This window comes from Oncorhynchus mykiss, chromosome 14, assembly GCF_057628025.1.
Source record: "Oncorhynchus mykiss isolate SJ-2025 chromosome 14, ASM5762802v1, whole genome shotgun sequence".
Lineage (NCBI taxonomy): Eukaryota > Metazoa > Chordata > Actinopteri > Salmoniformes > Salmonidae > Oncorhynchus > Oncorhynchus mykiss.
The window spans coordinates 4,489,458-4,515,927 of record NC_143035.1 but is presented as its reverse complement, the minus strand read 5'-3'; the positions used below and the strand labels follow the sequence as shown (position 1 = coordinate 4,515,927).

At 42.1% G+C, this 26,470-nt stretch overlaps 1 protein-coding gene across 5 annotated transcripts in view; it reads right to left on the bottom strand.

The window, feature by feature from the left end:
* Positions 1-20,601, bottom strand: part of LOC110488579 (peroxisome proliferator-activated receptor gamma coactivator 1-beta) — a 66,161-nt gene extending 45,560 nt beyond the window's left edge. For 2 of the 5 annotated variants that reach the window (XM_090198178.1, XM_021560848.3), the window contains exon 1: positions 20,429-20,601. Coding sequence is in view for 1 of the 5 variants with exons in the window: in XM_021560848.3 (XP_021416523.3) it covers positions 20,429-20,509 (81 nt within the window). In the remaining 4 variants the exon portion in view is untranslated. Of the gene's footprint in view, positions 1-894; positions 1,005-20,428 lie in introns of all 5 variants that reach the window. The other 3 variants (XM_090198176.1, XM_090198177.1, XM_090198179.1) reach the window with 3 other exon arrangements.
* Between the last annotated feature and the right edge of the window lie 5,869 nt (positions 20,602-26,470).

Genomic DNA, 26,470 nt, shown 5'->3' with positions numbered 1-26,470 from the left:
CACGCCAGAAGTCCCACAGAACACCCTGTGATTGGTTAGGCTTGTCTTTATTTGATTCTTCTTCCTAACTATGTGTAACCACTCTTGCTAATTGTGATACACTATATAAGTGTTTGAAATGTATCAATAAGGGTCATGGGTTTAGGAGCTAAACTAAAGTAGAGCAAACAAGTGCAGGCGTGTGAAGCGTGTTGCAATTGTTTTGGTGATTGTTCTGAGGCAGAGCAGAACCCTAACCCCTGGTACTGTTAATCACTGCATCATGTTCCTGCTGTTGACTGACTGTGTGACACTGTGTCCTCTCCAAGAAGATAGGAGAGGTAGAGGAGGGAAACAGTGAAAGAGGGATTGTGAAAGAGGTCCTCTTAGGACTTTGTGCCGTACGTGGTGATCAGTGGAAAGAGACACCAGGTGATCCATCTCGAGGCCCCTCTCCCCTCTTGGGTCCAGTCCCACCTCCTCCCATCTCACCTCATGTCATCAGGAAGTGTCCACCCACTGACTAGGTGTCCCCCGTGACAGTCCACAGAGGAGAGGAGAGAGGGCTGGCATTGGTGTAGGAAGGGAGGAATTGGGGCGAAAGAAAGGAATGTCCCCTTCACAGCTCAGTACCCCTGCGGGACACCAGAAGACGGGGGGGGTGCTCTGCGCTGTTGACGCTCCGCTGTCATCCACGCTACTCCACTAATGGAAGCCCCTGGCAGTGGCACACACACACGATTCACCAGTGACGGATGTGCACCTTTGATGAAAGTGCCCCAGTACGTTTCCAACTAGTGTCGCAAGAGATCGTTAGCTAGCCCTGAACAGTCCACAACATCAAGGCTAGTGGTTTAATTATTAATGCCAGTGATATAGAGAGAAAATAGCCCTCTGGACCCGCCGGACAAATACCTGAGGTATCGTGTGCTGAAAATTCCCTGGTGTTTTGTAAGTGGTGCCGTAGAATATTTCAGGACAGGTGTCGGTGTCAGTCGGCAGCACAGCACAGGGTGAATTCACTGCTAGACGAGAGGACAAAATGACTTACTAATTTCACCAACATTCACATTTCCCTCACATCCCTGGAGTCTTTTGCTAATCCTACAGAAACGTCACACGACTGGCCTCACATTCATGGTAACGGATTGTGAACCGTGAAAAGTTACTACCCTTCCATGCAGATGTAGTAACTTGCCCCTTCACCTACTTATTCAAGGGTTTATCTTTATTTTTACTATTTTCTACATTGTAGAATAATAGTGAAGACATCACAACTATGAAATAACACATGGAATTACAGTGCCTTGCGAAAGTATTCGGCCCCCTTGAACTTTGCGACCTTTTGCCACATTTCAGGCTTCAAACATAAAGATATAAAACTGTATTTTTTTGTGAGGAATCAACAACAAGTGGGACACAATCATGAAGTGGAACGACATTTATTGGATATTTCAAACTTTTTTAACAAATCAAAAACTGAAAAATTGGGCGTGCAAAATTATTCAGCCCCCTTAAGTTAATACTTTGTAGCGCCACCTTTTGCTGCGATTACAGCTGTAAGTCGCTTGGGGTTTGTCTCTATCAGTTTTGCACATCGAGAGACTGAATTTTTTTCCCATTCCTCCTTGCAAAACAGCTCAAGCTCAGTGAGGTTGGATGGAGAGCATTTGTGAACAGCAGTTTTCAGTTCATTAAACAGATTCTCGATTGGATTCAGGTCTGGACTTTGACTTGGCCATTCTAACACCTGGATATGTTTATTTTTGAACCATTCCATTGTTGATTTTGCTTTATATTTTGGATCATTGTCTTGTTGGAAGACAAATCTCCGTCCCAGTCTCAGGTCTTTTGCAGACTCCATCAGGTTCTCTTCCAGAATGGTCCTGTATTTCGCTCCATCCATCTTCCCATCAATTTTAACCATCTTCCCTGTCCCTGCTGAAGAAAAGCAGGCCCAAACCATGATGCTGCCACCACCATGTTTGACAGTGGGGATGGTGTGTTCAGCTGTGTTGCTTTTACGCCAAACATAACGTTTTGCATTGTTGCCAAAAAGTTCATTTTTGGTTTCATCTGACCAGAGCACCTTCTTCCACATGTTTGGTGTGTCTTCCAGGTGTCTTGTGGCAAACTTTAAACAACACTTTTTATGGATATCTTTAAGAAATGGCTTTCTTCTTGCCACTCTTCCATAAAGGCCATATTTGTGCAATATACGACTGATTGTTGTCCTATGGACAGAGTCTCCCACCTCAGCTGTAGATCTCTGCAGTTCATCCAGAGTGATCATGGGCCTCTTGGCTGAATCTCTCATCAGTCTTCTCCTTGTATGAGCTGAAAGTTTAGAGGGACGGCCAGGTCTTGGTAGATTTGCAGTGGTCTGATACTCCTTCCATTTCAATATTATCGCTTGCACAGTGCTCCTTGGGATGTTTAAAGCTTGGGAAATCGTTTTGTATCCAAATCCGGCTTTAAACTTCTTCACAACAGTATCTCGGACCTGCCTGGTGTGTTCCTTGTTCTTCATGATGCTCTCTGCGCTTTTAACGGACCTCTGCGACTATCACAGTGCAGATGCATTTATACGGAGACTTGATTACATACAGGTGGATTGTATTTATCATCATTAGTCATTTAGGTCAACATTGGATCATTCAGAGATCCTCACTGAACTTCTGGAGAGAGTTTGCTGCACTGAAAGTAAAGGGGCTGAATAATTTTGCACGCCCAATTTTTCAGTTTTTGATTTGTTAAAAAAGTTTGAAATATCCAATAAATGTCGTTCCACTTCATGATTGTGTCCCACTTGTTGTTGATTCCTCACAAAAAAATACAGTTTTATATCTTTATGTTTGAAGCCTGAAATGTGGCAAAAGGTCGCAAAGTTCAAGGGGGCCGAATACTTTCGCAAGGCACTGTATCTAGTAACCAAAAAAGTGTAAAACAAATCAAAATATATTTTCTATTTTTATATTTGTTATTCTTCAAAGTAGCCACCCTTTGCCTTGATGACAGCTTTGCACATTCTTGGCATTCTCTCAACCAGCTTCATGAGGTCAGTCAATCCAGAACATTTTAAGTCACACTTGAAGAAACCATGGCTCTCAACCATGGCTCTCATGAGGACCGCCACAGGAAAGGAAGACCCAGAGTTACCTCTGCTGCAGAGGATAAGTTCATTAGAGAGTTACCAGTCTCAGAAATTGCAGCCCAAATAAATGCTTCACAGAGTTCAAGTAACAGACATCTCAACATCAACTGTTCAGAGGAGACTGTGTGAATCAGGCCTTCATGGTCGAATTGCTTCAAAGAAACCACCATTAAAAGACACCAATAAGAATAAGAGACTTGCTTGGGCCAAGAAACACGAGCGTAAATCTGTCCTTTGGTCTGATGAGTCCAAATTTGAGATTTTGGTTCCAACCAACGTTCCTTTGTGAGAGAGTAGGTGAACGGATGATCTCCGCATGTGTGGTTCCCACCGTGAAGCTTGGAGGAGGAGGTGTGGGTGTGCTTTGCTGGTGACACTGTCAGTGATTTATTTTGAATTCAAGGCACACTTAACCAGCATGGCTACCACAGCATTCTGCAGCGATACACCATCCCATCTGGTTTGCGCTTAGTGGGACTATCATTTGTTTTTCAACAGGACAATGACCCAACACACCTCCAGGCTATGTAAGGGCCATTAGACCAACAAGGAGAGTGATGGAGTGCTGCATCAGATGACCTGGCCTTCACAATCACCTGACCTCAACCCAATTGAGATGGTTTGGGATGATTTGGACCAAAGAATCAAGGAAAAGCAGCCAACAAGTGCTCAGCATGTGGGAACTCCTTCAAGACTGTTGGAAAATCATTCCAGGTGAAGCTGGTTGAGAGAATGCCAAGAGTGTGCAAAGCTGTCATCAAGGCAACTTTTAATAATTTGTTTAACAGTTTTTGGTTACTACATGATTCCGTATGTTATTTCACTATTATTATACAATGCAGAAAATAGTAAATAAGAATTTGTTCTTAACTGACTTGCATAGTTAAATAAAAGGTTACACACACACACAAAAAGTTTTTGGCATTTACAAATGTCCCCATTACCAGTAAAACATAATCAAAAACGATTTATTTCACTTACTTGCTGTGCTGTTTCATTGTTCATTTCTTCAATCAATCTTTTGTGGGTTTGATTACAGGCTCTAAATGGCCAGAAACAAAGAACTTTCTTCTGAAACTCATCACTCTATTCTTGTTCTGAGAAATGAAGGCTATTCCATGTGAGAAATTGCCAAGAAACTTAGGATCGGGTACAACGCTGTGTACTACTCCCGTCATAGAACAGTGCAAACGGGCGCTAAACAGAATAGAAAGAGGAGTGGGAGGCCCCGGCGCACAACTGAGCAAGAGGATAAGAACATTAGAGTGTTTAGTTTGAGAAACAGACGCCTCACGAGACCTTAACTGACAGCTTCATGAAATAGTACCAGCAAAACACCAGTCTCAATTTCAACAGTGAAGAGGGTCAACTCTGGGATGCTGGACTTCTAGGCAGAGTTCCTCGGTCCAGTGTCTGTGTTCTTTTGCCCATCTTAATCTTTTATTTTTATTGGCCAGTCTGAGATATGGCTTTTCTTTGCAACTCTGCCAAAAGGCCAGCATCCCGAAGTTGCCTCTTCACTGTTGACGTTGAGACTGGTGTTTTGCGGGTACTATTTAATGAATCTGCCAGTTGGGGGATGAATACTTTTGCAAGGCACTGTATGTCACAATGATTCATCGATACGTATGCTATGATGCTGGTAAAGTTGTCTCGCGCACCTACAGTGCTGGTCATTAAAAAAAAAGCTAGCTAGCTCATGGATGCAAACAATGTTCTTCCCCAAAAACATAGCAAAACGACAATCTGTTTCAGTAGCTATAGTTAGCTAGCTAACTATATAGCTAGGTGTCATCATCTAAAATAACCCTAATTTATAAGACGGTTCTTATTTGATGAATGGTGGTCGGACACATCTGTGTGAAGCTAGCCACAATAAGGATTAGCCACAATAGTGGACTTTGCGGTTAGTCTTCAAAATAAAATTATGGCATAATTCTACTATTTGTATTCATTTGCATCACTGTCAATGACATACTTTTATTTTGAAGGCAAACCGCAAAGTCCACTATTGTGCCTAATCCTTATTGTGGCTAGCTTCACAACACATAACCCGGTCCGGTCGAGCCTCACTAGCCAAATGAAGCTAACTCGCTGCTTATAACGTTAGCTTTGGGCAACTGGGTTAAGTAGCTGGCTAGCTATTTATTTTCATGAACTGAAGTTCAATTACAATAGGTGAACAACAAGTGGCAACCTAGCTAATACTTAGTCACAATGATTCCTAAATCATTGCTAAGAATAATGAAAATTACTGCAGTTTCTATTAGTCATTGTTTTCAGGCGGGATGTATTGGTGCTAGCTAGGTACCAAGCTAAAGCTAACTACCCCAGAAGTTGCGGTCGAACAAATGATGTTTTATTACCAACGCGGTATTGAAAACACATTGTTCGTGGCCGGTGTTTACAGACTTTTTTGTACAGCTTTGACAGTGCTACTGTACCTTTTTTGACACGCAAAGACCCAAACGGCATTCCATAGTATGTATGTCATGAAGCTGTGTAAATCCGGTATAGCAACATCTGAAAAATAGCACACTTGGTAGTGTGTACCGGTGCTCGACCAGTCAACCAGAAAGCCAATATCACCCATGACAGAGAATGGTTGATTGTCAAGGGCAATGAACTCAATTATCTTGGCTTTAATGGATTTCGCCTTTGAGTTGTCTCGCAGAAATGTTCTTACTCTTTCAAATGACTGCTCGACTTGTTGACTACTCGATCCACAAATGAGACATTGTAGGCTAGGTTAGGGATGCTGTGTTGCACGTGCAGAGCAAAATTGTACGTGGCGTCATCACGTCACATAGGTATGCACGGCAGCTTTGACATCAGTTTTTAACATCGCTGTTAAACTAGACTTCGGGCTGATACCGATGTTGGCATCTTTAGCTAATATCGTCCGATTCCGATATATCGTGCATCCCTAGTTGTAACGTATTTAAATCTGTGTTGCTGGTATGTCTTATTCCTTCAGCTCGGCTGCATTGCTAAGAACATGGTGCTAGAACATTCTAGAAAAACTTACTCCACAGGTTCTTAACAATTCCAGCTCTATTCAGACTTGTTTTGTACCAACCTTGCGGTTTAATAGCATGAAACAAATGGCCCAATGTGCCTCTCGCATTCTAATGACCCTTCAGATAGAGACAGAGAGACCCCTCTGAAAGCATTCAGTCCTCACTATGGCCCACCACCATCAACAGACAATCATGGTGACACCACCCAAACACTGCCATGTACCCCAACATAAAAGGACAACTTCAGCAGCCTCCACATGACCCGACTCCTAATTAGGCAGGATTGTATTGTCAGTGATACCGCAGCTTGGCAGAAGCCTCTAAAACATGTGCTTGGCCTTTAGAGTCCCTGATGAGCTGTCTGAGACCAGAGCATGATGCATTCCCTTTCCACTGCACAGTGCCATACTCTCTCCAAACAGAGTGGGGCTTTTTTGTTGTTGTTATTTAGCAGACCGTCTTATCCAGAGCGATTTATAGGAGTGAGTGCATACATTTTTTTTAACTGGTCCACCATGGCAATTGAACCCACAACTCTGGCATTGCAAGCGCCATGCTCTACCAACTGAGCCACACGGAACATTTTGGGACAATGTACTAATGAAACAGATCCCTAAAGATTGTTTTTGAGTGGAATTTGAAGAAAAATCATCAGGCTGCTGGGGAGATCCAGCTCAGTCTTGTGACTTCAGCATAGCACCTTCAGCAGAGAGAGAGAGACAGCAGAGAAACATTTGATCTAGTTACAGACAAAAGGAAAACCCAAAATGGCTTAGCACAAGTACAAATCTTCCCAGACAGACATATCTTCTGCATTTCTAGACTCGCAGCCAACCACAGACCTTCCCCCTTGGCCACGTTATCTAAATAGAGTATAGAGAAAAGCAGAAACAGTCCCTTGAGAAAGCGTCCGGAAAGTGGGCAGAGTGGGAATCTGTGCAAATCGTTTTCCATATCTTTCCTAAAATCACCTCAAGACAAATACCTGCAGAGAAATCAATGAGTCATCAGGGCCAGAGAGCATCCCCATGTCAACTCCGTTCACTGTTTGCCTTCCTCATCCAGGCGTCTGCCCAGGTGACTGACACTTTTACTAGATACATGATAAATAAAAATGGGGATAACGCCTACAGTCTCTGCTAATAGGTGTTCCTGTGTTTGTGTGTGTGTGTGTGTGTGTGTGTGTGTGTGTGTGTGTGTGTGTGTGTGTTTTCACCTGTCTGCGTCAAACAATCCATTCTGTATCGAACCTGATGATGCACTGATATCATCAGGTTCGAATAATTTATTCAAAGAATAACATGCAAATGAATCTGCAGTCGTCCCAATGAGTTGGCTCTTGCTTCCTTGTGTTGACGAATACGGAGAAAGGCTGAAAATAAGGTCAGGCTAGGCAGCAGTGAAGCAGTGAAAAGCACAAATAGCGCTGAGAGAGTACATGAAAGGACTAATGCAGGGGGAGAGAGAGAACGAGAAAGAAAAAGCATTTTGTGGAGTGGGCAGAATTCAAGGCTTTGACAAGGAATAGAACTGACTCCGGAACATTCTTTGGTGATTGCAAAAAATGTGCCCATTGGCATTGAACAACAACGAGGGCCCAGAGTAGACCTTGTCTAAAGGACTTAACTCACTCTTCCCTCGGTGGTTGAAGACAAGGGCTTTCGAGGACCGAGACAGTCAGTCCTTTATCGCAGGAACACACCACTTTCTTCCATGAAGTTAGAAAGGTTTAACTTAGGCTACTTATACCTAGTTTCTAGTGGGGCAGAAGCAGCAACAGTCAAATGCAGCGAGTAGGAGATGTCACTGGGCTCCGTCAGGTTCCATATCAGTCAAACCTAAGACATAGAGCTACAATATCATCCCAAGATATGTCCAGCAAAAGGAGAGAGAGAGAGAGTCATCTTCAATTTGATTTCTCTCTGTGCAAGTCAAGGTTGGGAATCCACAATTATACCAATATTTTCTCTTAGTATTTTTATGATCCTATTTGGGAGATGTAGCCTACCATTCTAATATGCATGTTGGAAGGAACTCAACGTGTGGAAACCGGTTTTAAAGGTAACAGCCTTCACTGAGGATTGTAAGAGTTACCTGTATTGCATCATGGCACACCGTATTTCAACAGACTGAATCTGGTATGTTTCGAGTGGGAGGAAATACTATGATATGGGTTGGTATTCTTAGTTGTAATCATGTGCAGACACAGGACAAGCCAACACTAGTTTGAACAAAATTGTACAAATCCCAGCTGAAGAGACCATCTAGCCAATACAAAGTTATCTTACAAAACAAGGTAATAAAGTGTTGTATCCAGGCCCTTCACCACCTGTGCATTAGACAGTCAGCAGAGAAATGGTCTCTTATTAGAACAGCAAGAAAGCCTAAGGGTGGGGTGGGGGAGCAGTGTAGGGGGTGGTTGGGAGGGGTGGGGTGTGAGAAGGACATTTATGGCGCAGGGCGGCAGCAGGGGTCAGAGGGTTGCTGTGAGTAAAGCCAGTCAAGCTCCCAAGTCAAAAACCAGCTTCAGCCCCCAAGCTCCAGTCACGCAACCAACACCTAAGCCTGCCAAGCAAAAGGTTCACTGTTGAACTAGGTCAGTGGCGGGGGGGGGGTAGAAGGGGTGATTCTACCTACTGTTCACCTGCGACGCTGGGTGCCATAATGGTGAACCAGCCATTGCTGTTGCCAAACCGCCTGAACAGGGATAATGGAAATGTACAGGTTTTGAGCAGCCTGGCTGGCTGGAGGCCACTGTCAGGGAATCACGATCCCTCCCCTGCTCCTGTAGTTTCCCTAGCCAACACACCGTGTGGTGGAACACTGTGTTGCCTTGTTGACGCGGGAGGGCACTGTGCTGGTCACTGAACACCGTTACCAGTAGACTGCTAGCCTCTCGCATCCCTGTACTGTTGAGCGGAGCCCTTTTCTTCTCCGTGAGTGGAATGTTTTTTTTTACACGTGTGTGGGTAGTGGCTTGCAGTGCACCCCATCACTCACTCACCAGTTTCATACTGTGTAACATTTACACCCTCCACGGCAGTAGCAGCCCTCAGCAACATGTTTACTACCTACCTACCTACCAGGGTTTCCATGAGGAAAATGTGACTGGGAAGATTTGTATTTATTTATTTCATTTGATACATTTACCAAATCCATATTCATTGGGTGCATAACCCATTAGGGCATCCACCCACCGTGCTCAGAATGACACAAATCACATTTTGATTATGGTAATACATCTTAACAGAACATGCAACTAATGTAATGAAGCAGCCAATAAAATGTCATTTTCAAACATTTGCCAAAATGTAATTTGCAGGAAAACACCATTTTAAACAGCGCACCTGGGAAAACACTATTCTAAACAGCACAACTGATAGCAGTTCCACAAGTGACAGGAAAATCTCTGTTAGAAACTTAGAAAGAGGGGGAATCTAAAGATGCAACAACTGGGATGGGTTGCTAACACGACTAGGATTGTGCCTTTGGCTTCTGGACAACGAAAGAAAGTTCATATGAAAACCAATAGAACAGGAGAGAAATGGCATGGCATTGGGTCCAATAGGGAAGTAAATGGAAATACATTTGCCAAAATGATATAATTACACCTGCCTAAACAGAAAAAAATGAAATCATTAAAAATACTTCACCAGAAAGCATGACTTAGCCACAGAGGAATCAAGGATCATTAGCTTCTATTTTTTTTTAAATAGCTGTGGATTGTTTCAAATCACAAGCTCGTAGGCCTATGCCTATTTGGGAATAAGCCTAGCTGATTATTGAGTTGCGGCTGTCAGTGAAAAGCATCTGAAATATGTGTGAAGATAATGAGTCTTGAGTGAAATTTTAAATCTTGAGGCAAGAAAAGGGGAGGGATGTGTGGCAAAGATATAGGGTCTCTTTCCGGAATGGCTCAGCTGTCTCCCACCAATTCTTACTCATTCATTATTTATTTATTTTGGTGCGGCATGTAGCCTAGTGGTTAGAGCGTGGAACTAGTGACCGAAAGGTTGCAAGATCGAATCCCAGAGCTGAAAAAAATATCTGTCGTTCTGCCCCTGAACAAGGCAGTTCCTAGGCTGTCATTGAAAATAAGAATTTGTTCTTATCTGACTTCCCTAGTTATTAAATAAAAAATAAATTTAAAAAATTGTATCAATTCCCCACCAGTAGTAAATGTACCGTTAATCCACGTCATTTGGTTACATATTTCTGTTAATGCATGTATTAATTACAGTCATTTACCGTTGTTTGCAAAGTTCACAAACTGTTATACAGTTTTAGTTTATTTCATAACCATTATTTCTGAGATTTGTAAAATAATACCCTAGCCTTGTAAAAAAAATTATATTTATATATATATATATATATATATATATATATATATATGATTTGAAATGGTCCATGTGAGCAATAAGCAAGTGTCTGGTTTCTCTGCCCTGATAATGTTGAGGGAGCGCACGCGCCTGAGCACGCATTGAACTACCTGGCCTGCTGCACAGAAATGTAGGAAAGTGTTTTTTAACATCCATTGCGAATGATAATAAATTAAAACCATAGTTCTTCACAGTAAACTATTAGAAAAATCTTTCCTACAACCACCCCCCTTGATAATCACCAATTCTCATGTGAAAGAACAATGGAGGTTATACTGTAGGCCTACTGCTGCATTGGCCTATAGGCTATGAGTTCCATATGCTAATTTTCGTAGCGGCCAATGGATTACTGTGTATCAATATGTCCATATGGCAGAGGCTGGTGATCTAGCATTAGTTTACTTTTAACTTTTAGATTGTTATCATTTTAATTCAGACTTATATTTAACCATGCAACAATGATTTTGAGAAATTAAAACTTTATTATTGAAATTGTTCCACGAAAATGCACATTTGAAAATCATAACTGGCACACAGAATGGTCGAAATGGTAGGATCAATTGCAAGCTTCCCGAAACTTGAAATTCACGCGCTGCCTATGAAGTCTTTATAAAATAATTACCTCCAAGTTTCCATGGTGGGATTTTGCAATAGGCTACTATGAAGCAAGGTAAGCCGTGCCTCATAATAGGAAATAAAACATTCAGGTTTCAAACAATTAAGTATGTTTTAAAAATGCATACTGCCTCCAGCTCACATTCTAAAGTGTTGGGTGACGCGCTGATACAACTTGAATGGTGAATGGGAGGCGCTCTTCAATTACCAATTGAGAAATAAAAATAGTAGCTCTTTTTAATGGTGCAACAAAACTGTTTAACACGCAATTGCATTTAGAATTGTTGCGCAATGAATGGGCTTATAAAAGCATGTATTACTCCAGCACCAACCAACTGAGGTGCAGGAGAAATCCTGCTCAAATAGGCTCTGTGTGCAGTGCATGTGTGATAGTGGGGGGCGGCAGGGTAGCCTAGTGGTTAGAGCGTTGGACTGGAAGGTTGCAAGTTCAAACCCCCGAGCTGACAAGGTACAAATCTGTCGTTCTGCCCCTGAACAGGCAGTTAACCCACTGTTCCTAGGCCATCATTGAAAATAAGAATTTGTTCTTAACTGACTTGCCTAGTTAAATAAAGGTAAAATAAAAATTTAAAAAAATAGTGGTGTTGGATAACTAAGATGCACGATGACTAACGAAAATACACAAAAGCCAATTGAATGCCCCCAAATTATGCTAATTAACCTATAGACCTATAAGCATGTATTTCCATCGACTGGTATTTCCATTAGTAAATAACTGGGTTTTGGCCAATAAAAAAAATGAAAAGCTGATAAATAAAACTGTTGCCGGCGAAAATGACCGGGAGAAGAAAAATGTTTTTCTCCCTGTCATTTTCGCTGGCGACAGTTTAATTTATCGGCCAAAACCCAGCAATTGTCAGCTAACGGAAACAACCCTGCTACCTACATACCTTCTGCCGTCAGGTCCTCAGGCCCTGTACTGGCACCATTCCCCAAGGTGTGGCACCACAACACAACACAGGTGAAGTTTTAAAAGTGGGTGCCAGGCGTCCATGAAAAGGTCACCATCATGGTTAAAGTGTTCTACTCATAACTCCGAGGTTAAGTTAACAGTCAGATCATGATGATAGTGATGGCCTGCACTCATGACGTTACATGGGTCAGATCAATTGTCCGGTCCATTTCCACAGGGCAGGTTCGTGTTTACCCTTTCATAACTGGTTACTACATCACAGAGCAGTGAGGATCAGATAGGCCACTCTGGATAGTGCAGATGGGAGATCATATAGAAAGACAACCAGGCAGTAACTCTTACTCTATCTTGTGTTCAGGTTGCAGTAAGGAGAGTAGTTGTAAGGAGTCGTAATCCCCCAGAGAGCTTGATGATGATTAGACGGCATCATGACTTCACACGGTCAGGTCATCTAACCTGACAACACATCATGCAGATGCAGAAATGTGCCACTGCCATGGCAGCTATTTATAAACTGCACCTTCATTTGAGCAGCAGAAATACAAGGAATCGTGCTGATAAGAATAGTAATACCCTAGCCTTTAAAGAAATGCAGGATTTCTGTTCACTTCACTTACTGTCAGCCGGTCCTAGGCTCTGTATACCTGGCTGTGTCATTAGTAGTGATTGATGCAGCTACATATCCCAATATTATTTTGGCCGATATTATAGCGATACAAAACAATACTTGGAGTCAAAGTAAGAACTTTTTTTTTTTTAAGTGTGTTAGCTTGCGCTAGTCGGCTGAACCTGCACCTGTTTTTCAACCTAGAGCTTGTTCTCCATCTTTTAAATAGTGAGCCGTCATGTTTTCAGCACTTCTATTCCATGACTGACAAAAACTACTTTTGCTTTCTCTTGTCTCTCTGCAGCAGTCATATGGTGAGCAATAGGTTTGGAACATCAAATCGCAATAAAAATCGCAGTATCGAATCACAATACATATAGAATCGTGAGAATCACAATACATATAGAATCGTGAGATTCACAATACATATAGAATCGTGAGAATCACAATACATATAGAATCGTGAGAATCACAATACATATAGAATCGTGAGAATCACAATACATATAGAATCGTGAGAATCACAATACATATAGAATCGTGAGAATCACAATACATATAGAATTGTGAGAATCGCAATACATATAGAATCGTGAGAATCACAATACATATAGAATCGTGAGAATCGCAATACATATCGTATTGCCTAGGTATTGTGATAATATCATATCGTGAGGTCCCTGGCAATTCCCTGCCCTAGTCATTAGCGACCAGTTTTTTTAAGAACAGTGTTATAGCCATGAGCTGTGTGTTCAACTGCCAACAGAGGAACAGTACATGAGAGATGTCTGACACAAGGTTATTGGGTTCTGATTGGGCATGTGATATACATCACTAATATCCAGCCTGGAGAATAAATAACCGAGTAGGCTATAGCTGCAGGTCAAGCACTACATACCACCTGTGCCTGGCCACCAAGTTGACATAATAACAGATTAGGCATTTACTGTCACCCGGTGAGTTCTAAACTTGTTAAACTAAAGAACAGGAAGTCAACGTCCATTCCTGCTCTGAACATGAACAATACACACCACTACTTAATGAGCAGGTTATGACATTGAGTTGAGCTGCCATCCACAACCCAGACGGTGTTAGGAGGTAAGCCCTTGCCAGTCTGAGCTTGCCCTCCCCAGTCCCATGTGCTGAGTTACCATGGCAGGGCTGGTACACGGCGAAACCGTACAGTACTGCCCTATCAGGACCTTGGAATTTTCCTTTAACCTTTCCGTGGTTTACAATCACACCCGAGAGAGAGAGAGAGAGAGAGAGAGAGAGAGAGAGAGAGAGAGAGAGAGGAGCCCACATCTCAGTGATGTCGTCGCTGAACGCTTTCTGACCCTGGCCACGTCCTCTGGCTACTCAGGCCACCAGGCTATTTAGAGTGCACATGACTTTACTACAAAGAGTGGAGGTCATTTAGTATGAGGCAGGCTTCCGCCTCAACCGGTTGGTCCGCCAACAGTGAGGGTTTGTTGTGGAAAAGTCATGCATTTATCACCCAGATCATCAGATGGATGGGCTTTAGGGATAAATAAATAACAACATAATAACAACAGTATGTACATGCACATGTAAAGTGCTGCCTCGGACATTATTAACTGGGTGGTTCAAGCCCTGAATGCTGATTGGCTGAAAGCCGTATGACAAAAAAAAAAATGTATTTGTACTGCTTTAATTACGTTGGTAAAAAATAATAGCAATAAGACACCTAGGATGTTTGTAGTACGCCGCGTTGCGTCGTACCCTAAGAACAACCCCTAGACGTGGCATATTGGCCATGTACCACACCCCCTCATGCCTTATTGCTTAATTATATTCAATTAATCTATTCATATCTACATCTAATGGTTCTCCTGACACACTGAATTAGTGAGCAATGCCGATCAGACTGGCTATTTAAACCTCAGGGTTTAAGTATCTCAATCCATATTCCACACGCACGCACTGGCGCATACACACACTCTCCACGCCTTTGACAGAAGAGGAGTCTGTACTCTGTTGCCCTAGCATGTACTGTATATGATCAAGCAAGACCACTCTTTGGGCTGTGAAGTGTTATCTGCTAGAGAATGTGTTCATTTACCATGGCTCAGGGCTGATGAAGACTTGGACCGTTGCCCACTCAACCTGACCAGACTTGAATTTACAACTGAACCAACTGCAACCCTCTCGCTCTCTCATTAATCACTGTTTTACAAACTTCTACTACAAACTGTCCCGAAAAGATGGTAGGGGAAACGGTGCCATTGTAGGGGAATCCGCCCCACGGCCGTTGTTATTATTATTGTTATTGTTTGTTGATGAAGCGGAGGTAAAGAGCATCACATAACATGGTAAAAGTATATATTACTCTGTTCTATCGCCTGTACAATGAAAAAATATATTTATTTGTTTTTTGCAGTAACTCCTTTCTTGTTGTACTGTCGCAAACAGACGTGGCAGTTTGACCATTAAGGATTCCAGCTTTAAATCATCTAAATGATTATGAACGTTCATCTTATGTTTTTTCAGGAAAGAAATCTTCAGGCCCATTTCGTCTTAACACAATACACTGAGTGTACAAAATACTAGGAACAACTTCCTAATATTCAGTTGAACCCCCTTTTGTCCTCAGAACAGCCTCAATTCATCGGGGCATGGACAAAACAAGGTGTCGAAAGCGTTCCACTGGGATGCTGGCCCAATGCTTCCAAAAGTTGTGTCAAGTTGGCCGGATGTTCTTTGGGTGGTGGACCATTCTTGATACACAAGGGAAACTGTTGAGTGTGAAAACCCCAGCAGCGTTGCAGTTCTTGACACACTCAAACCGTGCGCCTAGGACCTACTACCATACCCTGTTCAAAAGGCACTGAAATCTTTTGTCTTGCCCAATCACCCTCTGTATGGCACACATACACAATCCATGTCTCAACTGTCTCAAGGCTTAAAAATTATTCTTGACCTGTCTCCTCCCCTTCATCTACAATGATTGATGTCACCCTTTCAATCCACTTCAATAAGGGACCATAACTTTCACCTAGATTCACCTGGTCAGTCTGTTCAGGTGTTCCTAATGTTTTATACACACCATAAAAAACTAACTTCAAAAACTAACTTGCAAGCCTGTTGACCCTACATTCACACAATCTGTCTCCTAATCCATCAACAATACCTGCAGATCCATTGTTTGCCTGTGGTACAGTACAATGACCGGGAGGATGCTGACTACGGCCAAATGCCTGATTGCACATTTAAATAGTAAAGCAGGTGGTGGTGAATATCATCAGGGGACGGGCACACCTGGCAACCCAGTTCCAACTTCTCTTTGCATAAGTCAGCCTCATCAGACAGTCTGCTGCTGTCCTGGCCTCTGCAGCATATGATGACCTGTCTCAACAGTCATTTGCTTTAGTGGCCAGGAAAAGCAAACACACACGGCAGACTACAAAGTGAAGCAGCTGCCTGTGCTCCTAACTTTTCCAGGGTAAATTTGTGCATCCCAAATGGCCCCCTATTCCCTATATAGTGCACTACTTTTAACTATGGGTGCTGAATCTGCGTTTCGACCTTTCTCAGCTCTAACGTGTCATTTACTCCCATAGGCATAATGTTAAAGCCCTTGATGTATTTCCCCAAGCAAGGTACAGAATATGAAACAGCCTCATGATGGTGTTGTCAATATCATTAGAGTTGTTGTGATGAATACAAAACACTTGGATAATAATTCATTAAGGACATAACTCAATCTTAATCTTAAAGGCAAAACAGTAAGGCTTGACTATACATAACCCATTCTTTCATAATATCATATTTCTAGACGAGTTTAAAAACCACGGCTAATTTCAAAAAGAAAATGCAAAAAGATACGACATTTGCATGTTGGCACAGCAAAAGATGAGTCATAGGACAAGAGACAATAAAAACACAATAAAAAGCAAAAACATTTTCTCCTTATTGACTTAGAAGGACACAGCCTGAATATGTAGACAACCAACTGCGTGATGTAGTCTGTGTGTGCCTCACGAGTCCATGCAAAAGCTAACCTTTGATGCCAGTTGTGCAATCAGCCGAAGACGTATTAGTCTGCATCAATTATTGATATCTAATCACCTGTTTCATAGTTGCTGCAGCAAATTGGCTCAAATTAAGATCCTGCGTATGTACTTTTGAGCAGAGCTCATCAGGGCAAAGGTAGTGCACTATGAAAGGGAATAGGGTGCCATTTGGGAAGCACATAGAGGCTCAGAGCGAAGGGGAGGGGAGCGGTACAGTGATCCGTGACAGTGCATCCTCAGGCCTCCCTGAGGAGAAGCCTCAGAGCTTTAAAGCCTCAGCCGGATGATGGATCTCTGGGGCTTTGGGAGAGGAAGCAACCATTCACATCCTCAGTGACAAACCACACAGCCAGGCAGTGACACACGCAAAACCTCCCAGTAACACTTCTGGGAGATTAGACTCCTTAATCCTTATTTGATTTGATCATTTTGAGTGATGAACAAATTGAAACATGAAAATATTGAATATGTTCCAAATGGATATGGGTAATGAACATTAAAGGGTGGGTGGTATCTTTCAGGATGACCCTCATGATAATGTGAGCAAATTTTAAAATATAGGGGAAATGCTACTCCGAGATCAACATTATGTTAACATTAGCTCCACCAATTGGTCAAAACTGGTTGAATCAACGTTGTTTCCACGTCATTTTAATTAACAACAACAAAATGTATATTCGATGACTTTGAATCATGGTGAAAAACTGATTGGGTTTGCAGAAACTCGTCAAGGTAAGGAACTTCTCTCTTTTTCACTCAACGTTGAACCTAAATCCAATGACAAGGTGCATTTTTTGTTGATTTCACGTTGAACTCACATTAGTTGACAACTCAAACAAATGTAAATTAAAACCAGACATCGAAATGATGTCTGTGCCCAGTGGGTTGTATATTATGATAATCCACTCAAATCCATTTAAAAACATAAGAGGTAAAGAAAGAAGCACCCTTATCAGTGATAAGAATCATCTCTGTAACAGTTTCATTGATTGGTTTCCCAGATTAGCACCATTTAAAATAGGGCTAAAAGATACAGTAATGTCACAGTGAACATCCAAACACATAAGCCACTGTCTGACACTTCTCTTCAAAGTGTCCTGTGGATCGTGCCCAGTTTAAACCAGCATCGAACCCCCCTGAGCAAAAACAAAGGCCAGTGTTATCCATCATCTTCAGTCAATCAGTACACAGCATAACCAAAGCTAATTTAATTTATTCCATCTGAGAGACAGGGAGGGGTACGGTAGGAAGTCCTCATTTCATAGACATAGCCTAACGCATTTGCTCTAGTTACAGAATAGGTCTGCACTTTAGGGCTGACAGGTGACTCAGCCCATATCACGGAAGCTGAACACATAACACTGCAGTATTCCATCACGACAGGACAGCTCTGTGTCTGTGTAATAATACACAGCATTTCATTGCAGAGAGAGAGACTGCTGAGCAAAGTGAGGACTCTGCCTGGTGCAGTGGGCTATATTGTTTCTCTGTCTGACTAAATCTGGGAACATAAGACTTCCGTTTCGAAGCTGATATGACCATAATACATTTGACGACTGAGCCAGGAGTCCTTTTGGACAACAACTCTCTCAGCAACCAGAATCAAATGAACCACTGACTGACAGCCGTTAAAACCACATTCTGTATGATGGAGGCTATGATGAAACAAACGACACAAATTAATTTGCTATGTATGTATCTCATTAATATTAGGGGAAGAACATAACTGGGCTACATAATAGCACAGGCTTTTAAATATTTACATCAAAATGGATAATTACATTTGATGAAGCATTTCCCCAAAAAAGTAATAAAAATGGATTGAGATGGATCTGCAAATACTACAGGACATAAGATCCAGCATGATCAATTTCAAAACTGGAACTATGTGGTTCAAGCAGGGTTGTGTGTAAGTAGGCCTGATCTTTAGATCCTCTTGACTGGACAAGACTTGAGTAGACCAGGTGAAGTGGGAAGGTGGTAATTACCAGTTGTAAAGTCGTAAAAACCAGTTGGATGCTTTCACGTGCTTTGAACTTGTTGAGTAAGGCTGATTGGCCAATGGCCAACAAGCCGCTTCCAACATAAACTAAAAGTACAGCTAACATGCTTGTAAACAAATTATATTGTTTAAAAAACATATTAATAGATTGCTTCTAATAAATCATGTTTTGTTGTTTCCATTTAACTATAGAAAATGATGTTATCGAGGTAATTTCCTTAGTAGGTGACGGCAGAGGTCATCATGTGGGATGAATCAGACCTCACTGATGATAAACGAGTTTCCCACTTATTACCAGTTGGAGGGGCGTTCAAGATATTTTCCCCAGTCGTATGTGGTAAATACCACCTTCCCACATCGTTGTGAACGCAGCATAAGTCGTGATCTAGGCTGCTTAGAAGCAGCAGCAGTGGCGGCAGTAGGAGTCACATGATGCAACCAAAAGAAGGGAGTGTAGCTGTCGCTCATGCACGTCACTGGAACCGCCTCCGTACTACTACGCATAACTGCAGAAAGCACATGACTGCAGCAACTACGTGTTCTATAATTCTGGTCACGAGAATCGAGTACTATTACAATGACCATATAGCACTGTCAACCCAACAACCCGACTAAATGAACGTGCAACAGTATGTAACACCGCAACGAATCTAATTATACAATGCTAATATCACTAATGCGAATCAGATCCAGAATGTTTCACCCGAATTATTTTGTTACACTACGACAGACACTTTTGGGAACTACCGGTAACAAGGTTTTGTAACAATAGCTCGGTGCTTACGCAAACGATTAGCTACGAATACATAATCGCATTAATTTTTCACAGACGGGCACAATATTACGCATTTGTCAATCTCATCGTCATTCTTGCAGCACCTGAAACTCCAAGGACGTCGACTATCATTCTCGTTGCATTGAAGTTGCTAAACTTTGAACCGTGAGAGGCGTACTATACAGAAACAGCAGCCTACCGGTCTAGTTGACATATCTTTCGTTTTCAGATGGCTGGTGATGGTAAAACAGTAGGCTAGTCAACACAAGCAAATTGTATTGTTTTGCAATAACAAAAACATGAATCAAAACATAACCTTGCTTCGTCCCGTAACGACCCATTGCTTATAGATTGTTGGCTATTAACGTAGATAGGATGGGGGGAAATTGCATTGTAGTAGTAGAACCAACATAACAAATGTATCAATATTTCTAGATAACGTTAGTCAAACCTTTGTATAAAAAATATTGCCAACATATCCGTATTTTACAGTTATTTCAATATCAAATGTTTAAAGAGCCACAAGTCACATTCATTAGTACTAACGTTAGTCTCTGATTTGGCACGACTGACGTTAGTAAAACAATTGTAAGAAGGAGTAAAAGTAGAGTAAACGTTTTAAAAGCCACATATACATTGTTATGTCGCTGTTAAAACCAAAATCATTCAGCACAAACAAAACTATTCAACTAAATGTTTTATGACGTCCTATCACCACGTTGTATGCGCTAATGACATTTCCTTAAAACTCCACGTGAAGCCCAGGCGTCAAGGTTTGAAGACGCCGGTTAGCTATCGAGAGCGGTGATGCTTACAGCCAGAGCACACATGAAGATGAAATTACGCATGCTTCTGCGAATAACATGCAAACATGAAACCCCGGGAATGTAGTCCTGACCCTGCACATATAGAATATGAACATCCCTTACCTGGCTCCCGGAGTTTTCTGTCAGGTAATTGAAGACAAAGGAAGTGAGCTCCTCATCTAACAGTGAAGCGCAGTCCGCCATTTTCTAGAGAATGAGAGCGGAGAAGTCAGAGAGCGGAGTATACAGGCAAAGACTGTATGTAGTACAGTGTGATACAGGTCTGTTCACATGCAGTTGCAGCTAGTCGCCGGTTGAGGGCGTTGTTATAGACTGCATAGACTGAATACAGAGATACTATTACCGAGCCTAGTAAGTAATGATGTCATAACACTGTTTGAATAAGCAAATTAGACACATTTACCCACGAAAGGTGCAAATCAATCAAATCAATCAATATGCCTATGTGTAGGCATATTGACCTTGACATAAGTAATGCTTGGAAAAACAACATTGATATGAGCAAAATATGAATTTCTGCCAGGCTAGAATGGACTCAGAATGCGTGTGGTGACTACGACGATGACTCATTTACAAGTTAAACACGCAAAGCAACTAATCTGTTTACACAACAAGCCTAACAATTTAAAGTACTGCATATCTATAACTCATATTTAAACATACTTTTCAATTTTCATTTTGTTCTATTTTGACACTCCTGTAATCCATAAAGTGCACAGAATTCAGGGCATCTGCCACCACTCCAACAGTGTGCCTTTTCTAACACCCATGTTGAGGTCTGGTTAGGTTTGGCAACCCCCCCCCCCCCCCCCCAAAAAAAAAAAATTGTGGTCAAAATCTAAATATAATAAATGGACATTTGTCATTCCTTGCTATTATGCCTACAATATCCCTATTGACAGCAGGTAAGGATATATGGTTTGCTCATTTGGCCCACCTTTGCCCCTCCTGATTGCATATCAGTTGGATCATGTTTCAGGGACAAGTGTAAGCTAGGCTACTACATTGTGGTTCCTCCATCTACTCCCCAATGCCCCACTTCATTTATTTACCATTCACAACTCAACACAGGCAGCTAGTGATGCTTATTGTTGACTTAGCTATCTTATGAAGGTTATGAATTGTACAATTGCCCTAGCAAGGTTTACACGTGATTAGCTAACTAATTGGTTTGCTCGCCACACACAAACGCGCACAAACACAGTCCTTTATGCTTTCGTATGCAGCTGATGCCAGCATGTCACACCACTGGACAGTAGGGCTTTGAACATGACAAGGCCAGGGACAATTGCTGTTACGTCTTCACTCTGTTATGCCACTGTCTAAGAAATCATATACCGGTACTCTCATTCCTATTTTTAGGTCCCTTAACCCTTTTCTATGACGTGTCTTCATCATGTTGTGTTGGACATTTGGTTTAAATAAATTAATCTAAGGATGTTCCAAAAAGAACCCACATAGGCTGGCATTAATGTTCGCCTGTAATCTTCCTGTCATCTTGGCCAAGTCTTCCAGCAATACAGATGAATGTGGGCCAAGCATGTTGCACAGTATATCAAAGAAGCATAATGCATTTGTCATTTCATTAGAATTTGATTTGTTCTAATATGCTCTTTTTGATTGACAGTATGATTGATGCTCTGTATGTACATTTTAGGTTCTTGAGATGAATTTGCTGGTGGTTGGTTGTGTGTCTTGAACTCGAGGTTGAATGTATCCCTGTGCTGACCTAATAGAAGTCCTTGGAAAATAAATAATCAGCTCTGATTTTCAAGGCAAATAATTAATTGAAATATGTCTTTAGGATGTCATTTCTTGGTTGGTCAATTCCCTAATTCCTAGCCCTTGATCCTAACTGATAAGTCATTCACAAAGACTACACCTCAATGGAGACAATATCACTCAGATTGGGGTGATATCTAAGGAAGTCTCAGGGTTTTGCTCGCCTGTGGTAGAGTATCTCATGATAAGCTGTAGACCACGCTATCTACCTAGAGAGATTTCATCTGTATTTTTCGTAGCTGTCTACATACCACAACAGACCGAAGCTGGCACTAAAACCGCACTCAATGAGCTGTATTCCTACAATAAGCAAACAGGAAAACGCTCATCCAGAGGCGGCGCTCCTAGTGGCCGGAGACTTTAATGCAGGGAAACTTAAATGTGCAACCAGAGGGAGAAAAAAAATTCTAGACCACCTGTACGCCACACACAAAGACGCGTACAAAGCTCTCCCTCGCCCTCTATTTGGCAAATCTGACCATGACTCTATCCTCCTGATTCCTGCTTACAAGCTAAAATTAAAGCAGGAAGCACCAGTGACTCAGTCAATAAAAAAGTGGTCAGATGAAGCAGATGCTAAACTACAGGACTGTTTTGCAAGCACAGACTGGAATATGTTCCGGGATTCTTCCGATGGCATTGAGGAGTACACCACATCAGTCACTGGCTTTATCAATAAGTGCATCGAGTATGTCGTCCCCACAGTGACTGTATGTACATACCCCAACCAGAAGCCATGGATTACAGGCAACATTTGCACTGAGCTAAAGGGTAGAGCTGCTGCTTTCAAAGAGCGGGACTCTAACACAGAAGCTTATAAGAAATCCCGCTATGCCCTCCGACGAACCATCACACGGGCAACGGGTCAATGTAGGACTAAGATCGAATAGTACTACACCGGCTCCTACGCTCGTCGGATGTGGCAGGGCTTGCAAACTATTACAGACTACAAAGGGAAGCACAGCCGAGAGCTGCCCAGTGACACGAGCCTACAAGACGAACTAAATTACTTCTATGCTCGCTTCAAGGCAAGTATCACTGAAACATGCGTGAGAGCATCAGCTGTTCCGGGTGACTGTGTGATCACTCTCTCTGCAGCCGATGTGAGTAAGACCTTTAAACAGGTCAACATTAACAAGGCCGCTGGGGCAGACGGATTACCAGGACGTGTACTTTGAGCATGCGCTGACCAACTGGCAAGTGTCTTCACTGACATTTTCAACCTCTCCCTGTGTGAGTCTGTAATACCAGCATGTTTAAAGCAGACCACCATAGTCCCTGTGCCCAAGAACACTAAGGTAATCTGCCTAAATGACTACCAACCTGTAGCACTCACATCTGTAGCCATGAAATACTTTGAAAGGCTGGTTATGGCTCACATCAACACCATTATCCCAGAAACCCTAGACCCACTCCAATTTGCATACTGTACCAACAGATCCACAGATGATGCAATCTCTATTGCACATCACACTGCCCTTTCCCACCTGGACAAAAGGAACACCTATGTGAGAATGCTATTTATTGACTACAGCTCGGCGTTCAACAACATAGTGCCCTCAAAGCTCATCACTAAGCTAAGGACCCGGGGACTAAATACCTCCTTCTGCAACTGGATCCTGGACTTCCTGACAGGCCGCCGGCAGGTGGTAAGGGTAGGTAACAACACATCCACCACGCTGATCTTTAACACGGGGGCCCCTCAGTGGTGCGTGCTCATTCCCTTCCTGTACTCCCTGTTCACTCATGTCTGTACAGCCAGGCACGACTCCAACACCATCATTAAGTTTGCTGACGACACAACAGTGGTAGGCCTGATCACCGACAATGATGAGACAGCCTATGGGGAGGAAGTCAGAGACCTGACCGTGTGGTACAAGGACAACAACCTCTCCCTCAACATGATCAAGACAAAGGAGATGATTGTGGACTACATGAAAAGGAGGACCGAGCACACCCCTACTCTCATCGACGGGGCTGTAGTGGAGCAGGTTAAGAGTTTCAAGTTCCTTGGCGTCCACATCACCAACAAACTAACATGGTCCAAGCACACCTAGACAGTCGTGAAGAGGGCACGACAAAACCTATTCCCCCTCAGGAGACTGAAAAGATTTGGCATGGGTCCTCAGATCCTGAAAAGGTGATACAGCTGCACCATCGAGAGCATTCTGACGGGTTGCATCACTTCCTGGTATGGCAATTGCTCGGCCTCCGACCGCAAGGCACTACAGAGGGTAGTGCGTACGGACCAGTACATCACCGGGCCCAAGCAAATTTTTTGCAGACATGTTTTGGTACCCTTCCCCAGAGCTGTGCCTCAACACAATCCTGTCTCGAAGCTCTACGGACATTTCCTTTGACCTCATGGGTTGGTTTTTGATCTAACATGCACGGTCAACTGTGGAACCTATAAACAGGTGTGTGCCTTTCCAAATCATGTCCAATCAATTGAATTTAACACAGGTGGACTCCAATCAAGTTGTAAAAACATCTCAAGTGTGATCAATGGTAACGGGATGCACCTGAGCTCAATTTTGAGTCTCATCGCAAAGGGTTTTAAAACCAGCTTTTGCATCTTGCCTATGCCGCTCGGTCATTTCTCATCCATATATTTATATGTACATATTCTTATTCCATCCCTTTACTTAGTTTTGTGTGTGTTAGGTAGTTGTCGTGGAATTGTTCGATTACTTGTTGATATTGCTGCCCTGTCGTAACTAGAAGCACAAGCATTTCGCTACACTCGCAATAACATCTGCTAACCATGTGTATGTGACCAATCAAATTTGATTTGATTTTGAAACCACACAGTTTATTAGGCTACAGATGTTATAAATTCTGATAAACTTCACAGGGTGGTGAAAGTGCGTGGTGATCTTGATGCTCCTTTCCAATAAATATCGAGGGTCTTATTCTGGTGACATGAATAATGCTTGACTACCATAATAATCTCATCAGGTTGACTAGCATACCTGCATAGCCTACCTGCACTGTATCTGCGAGCTGTTGGCTTGCTAAAGCGCACATGCTAAAATCAGAATAGTCACATTTGCTATTTAATGCAGTTTTTGAGACAAAATTATCGGTAGAGGTATCGGGTACATGAAAACTTAAGCACAGATTTTTGTCCACAACAAGTCAATTTGGTGGAGAAACACCACTGGTGGGAAAATGCGCATATTTTCTTAATGCCGATTCTAGAATATTACCATAAAAATCTGTCGCCAATTGTATGGAAACCTGGTTAGTGTTAGGAATGTTTGTCACCTTACCTATATTTCAGCACTGAACAGGTCATTTGATTCTTGTCATCTTTTCAATTGCGTGGTGTTGTTGTTACTCAACTGTATTGAGTTCATTTCAGTTAACTCTCAGCGTGAAAAAGACATGGGAGGAGGGCCTCATTATAATTTTTCCTGGTATGCTTTGTTGCAGGTTTATGTTTAGAATAGTTTGTTTTAATATCTATGTTTCCTCATGCACATTGATTGATTAATTTATCTTATACAAAGATAAATAACATTTTTCTAAACTATTCCAATCTGTAAGGGGTTGGACTTACTGCACATGGTTTAGGTAGTGTTTTTTATTGAGACCTTCACCTTAGCAGTCATTCTTAGTACAGGTTGGGAGTGATGAAATATTCAAATGTTTCCCTCTGGCAGGATTCCGACAGGAATTACTAATCACTTCACAAACCAGCATAATGTGACTTGCAGGTCTGATGTGGCCCATGAGCCAGGATTTTCAGACCATAATGTTGAGGATAACTAGGCCATAACTAAAGGCCTTATTAAATGTATAATATGCAGTCATAAAGTGTTCACTTAGAATTGAAACACATTCACTCTGGCAGTCACTTGGTGAAGGCTTCAGGAATAGAAATTAATGAATGCAACAGGCATGTCTCTGTCACTAACAAAGACAGTCATGGGTGGGTATCTCTCACATTGACTCAAAAGACATGCTGGGAAATATGCAAATACGGCTTTACACCCTATAGTGTTAAAACTTAAACGCATTGTACTGAATAAACGTGCTTTTGCATTTAAAAAGTGTTACAGCAAATAAATATGTTTACAAAAACACTAACGTATTTTCATTGAAATTCTAAATAGCTTGACACGTTTAAAAAGTGTTGCAGAAAAGTTTTTAGTTATGTGTTCAGATCCGAAACACTTGATTTTACAATGACAATGACCATAGGAATTGCACAAACAGAACCGGGACCAGGCTAGTGGAAATGTTGCTGTAGACTACTAGGAAACGTTGTTGTCGTGGGCTACTACTAGAACTAGGCTGTCTATGGTCATCAATCAGTAGAGTGCCCCATCAGTTATATCATCTCATTGATCTGTCAGG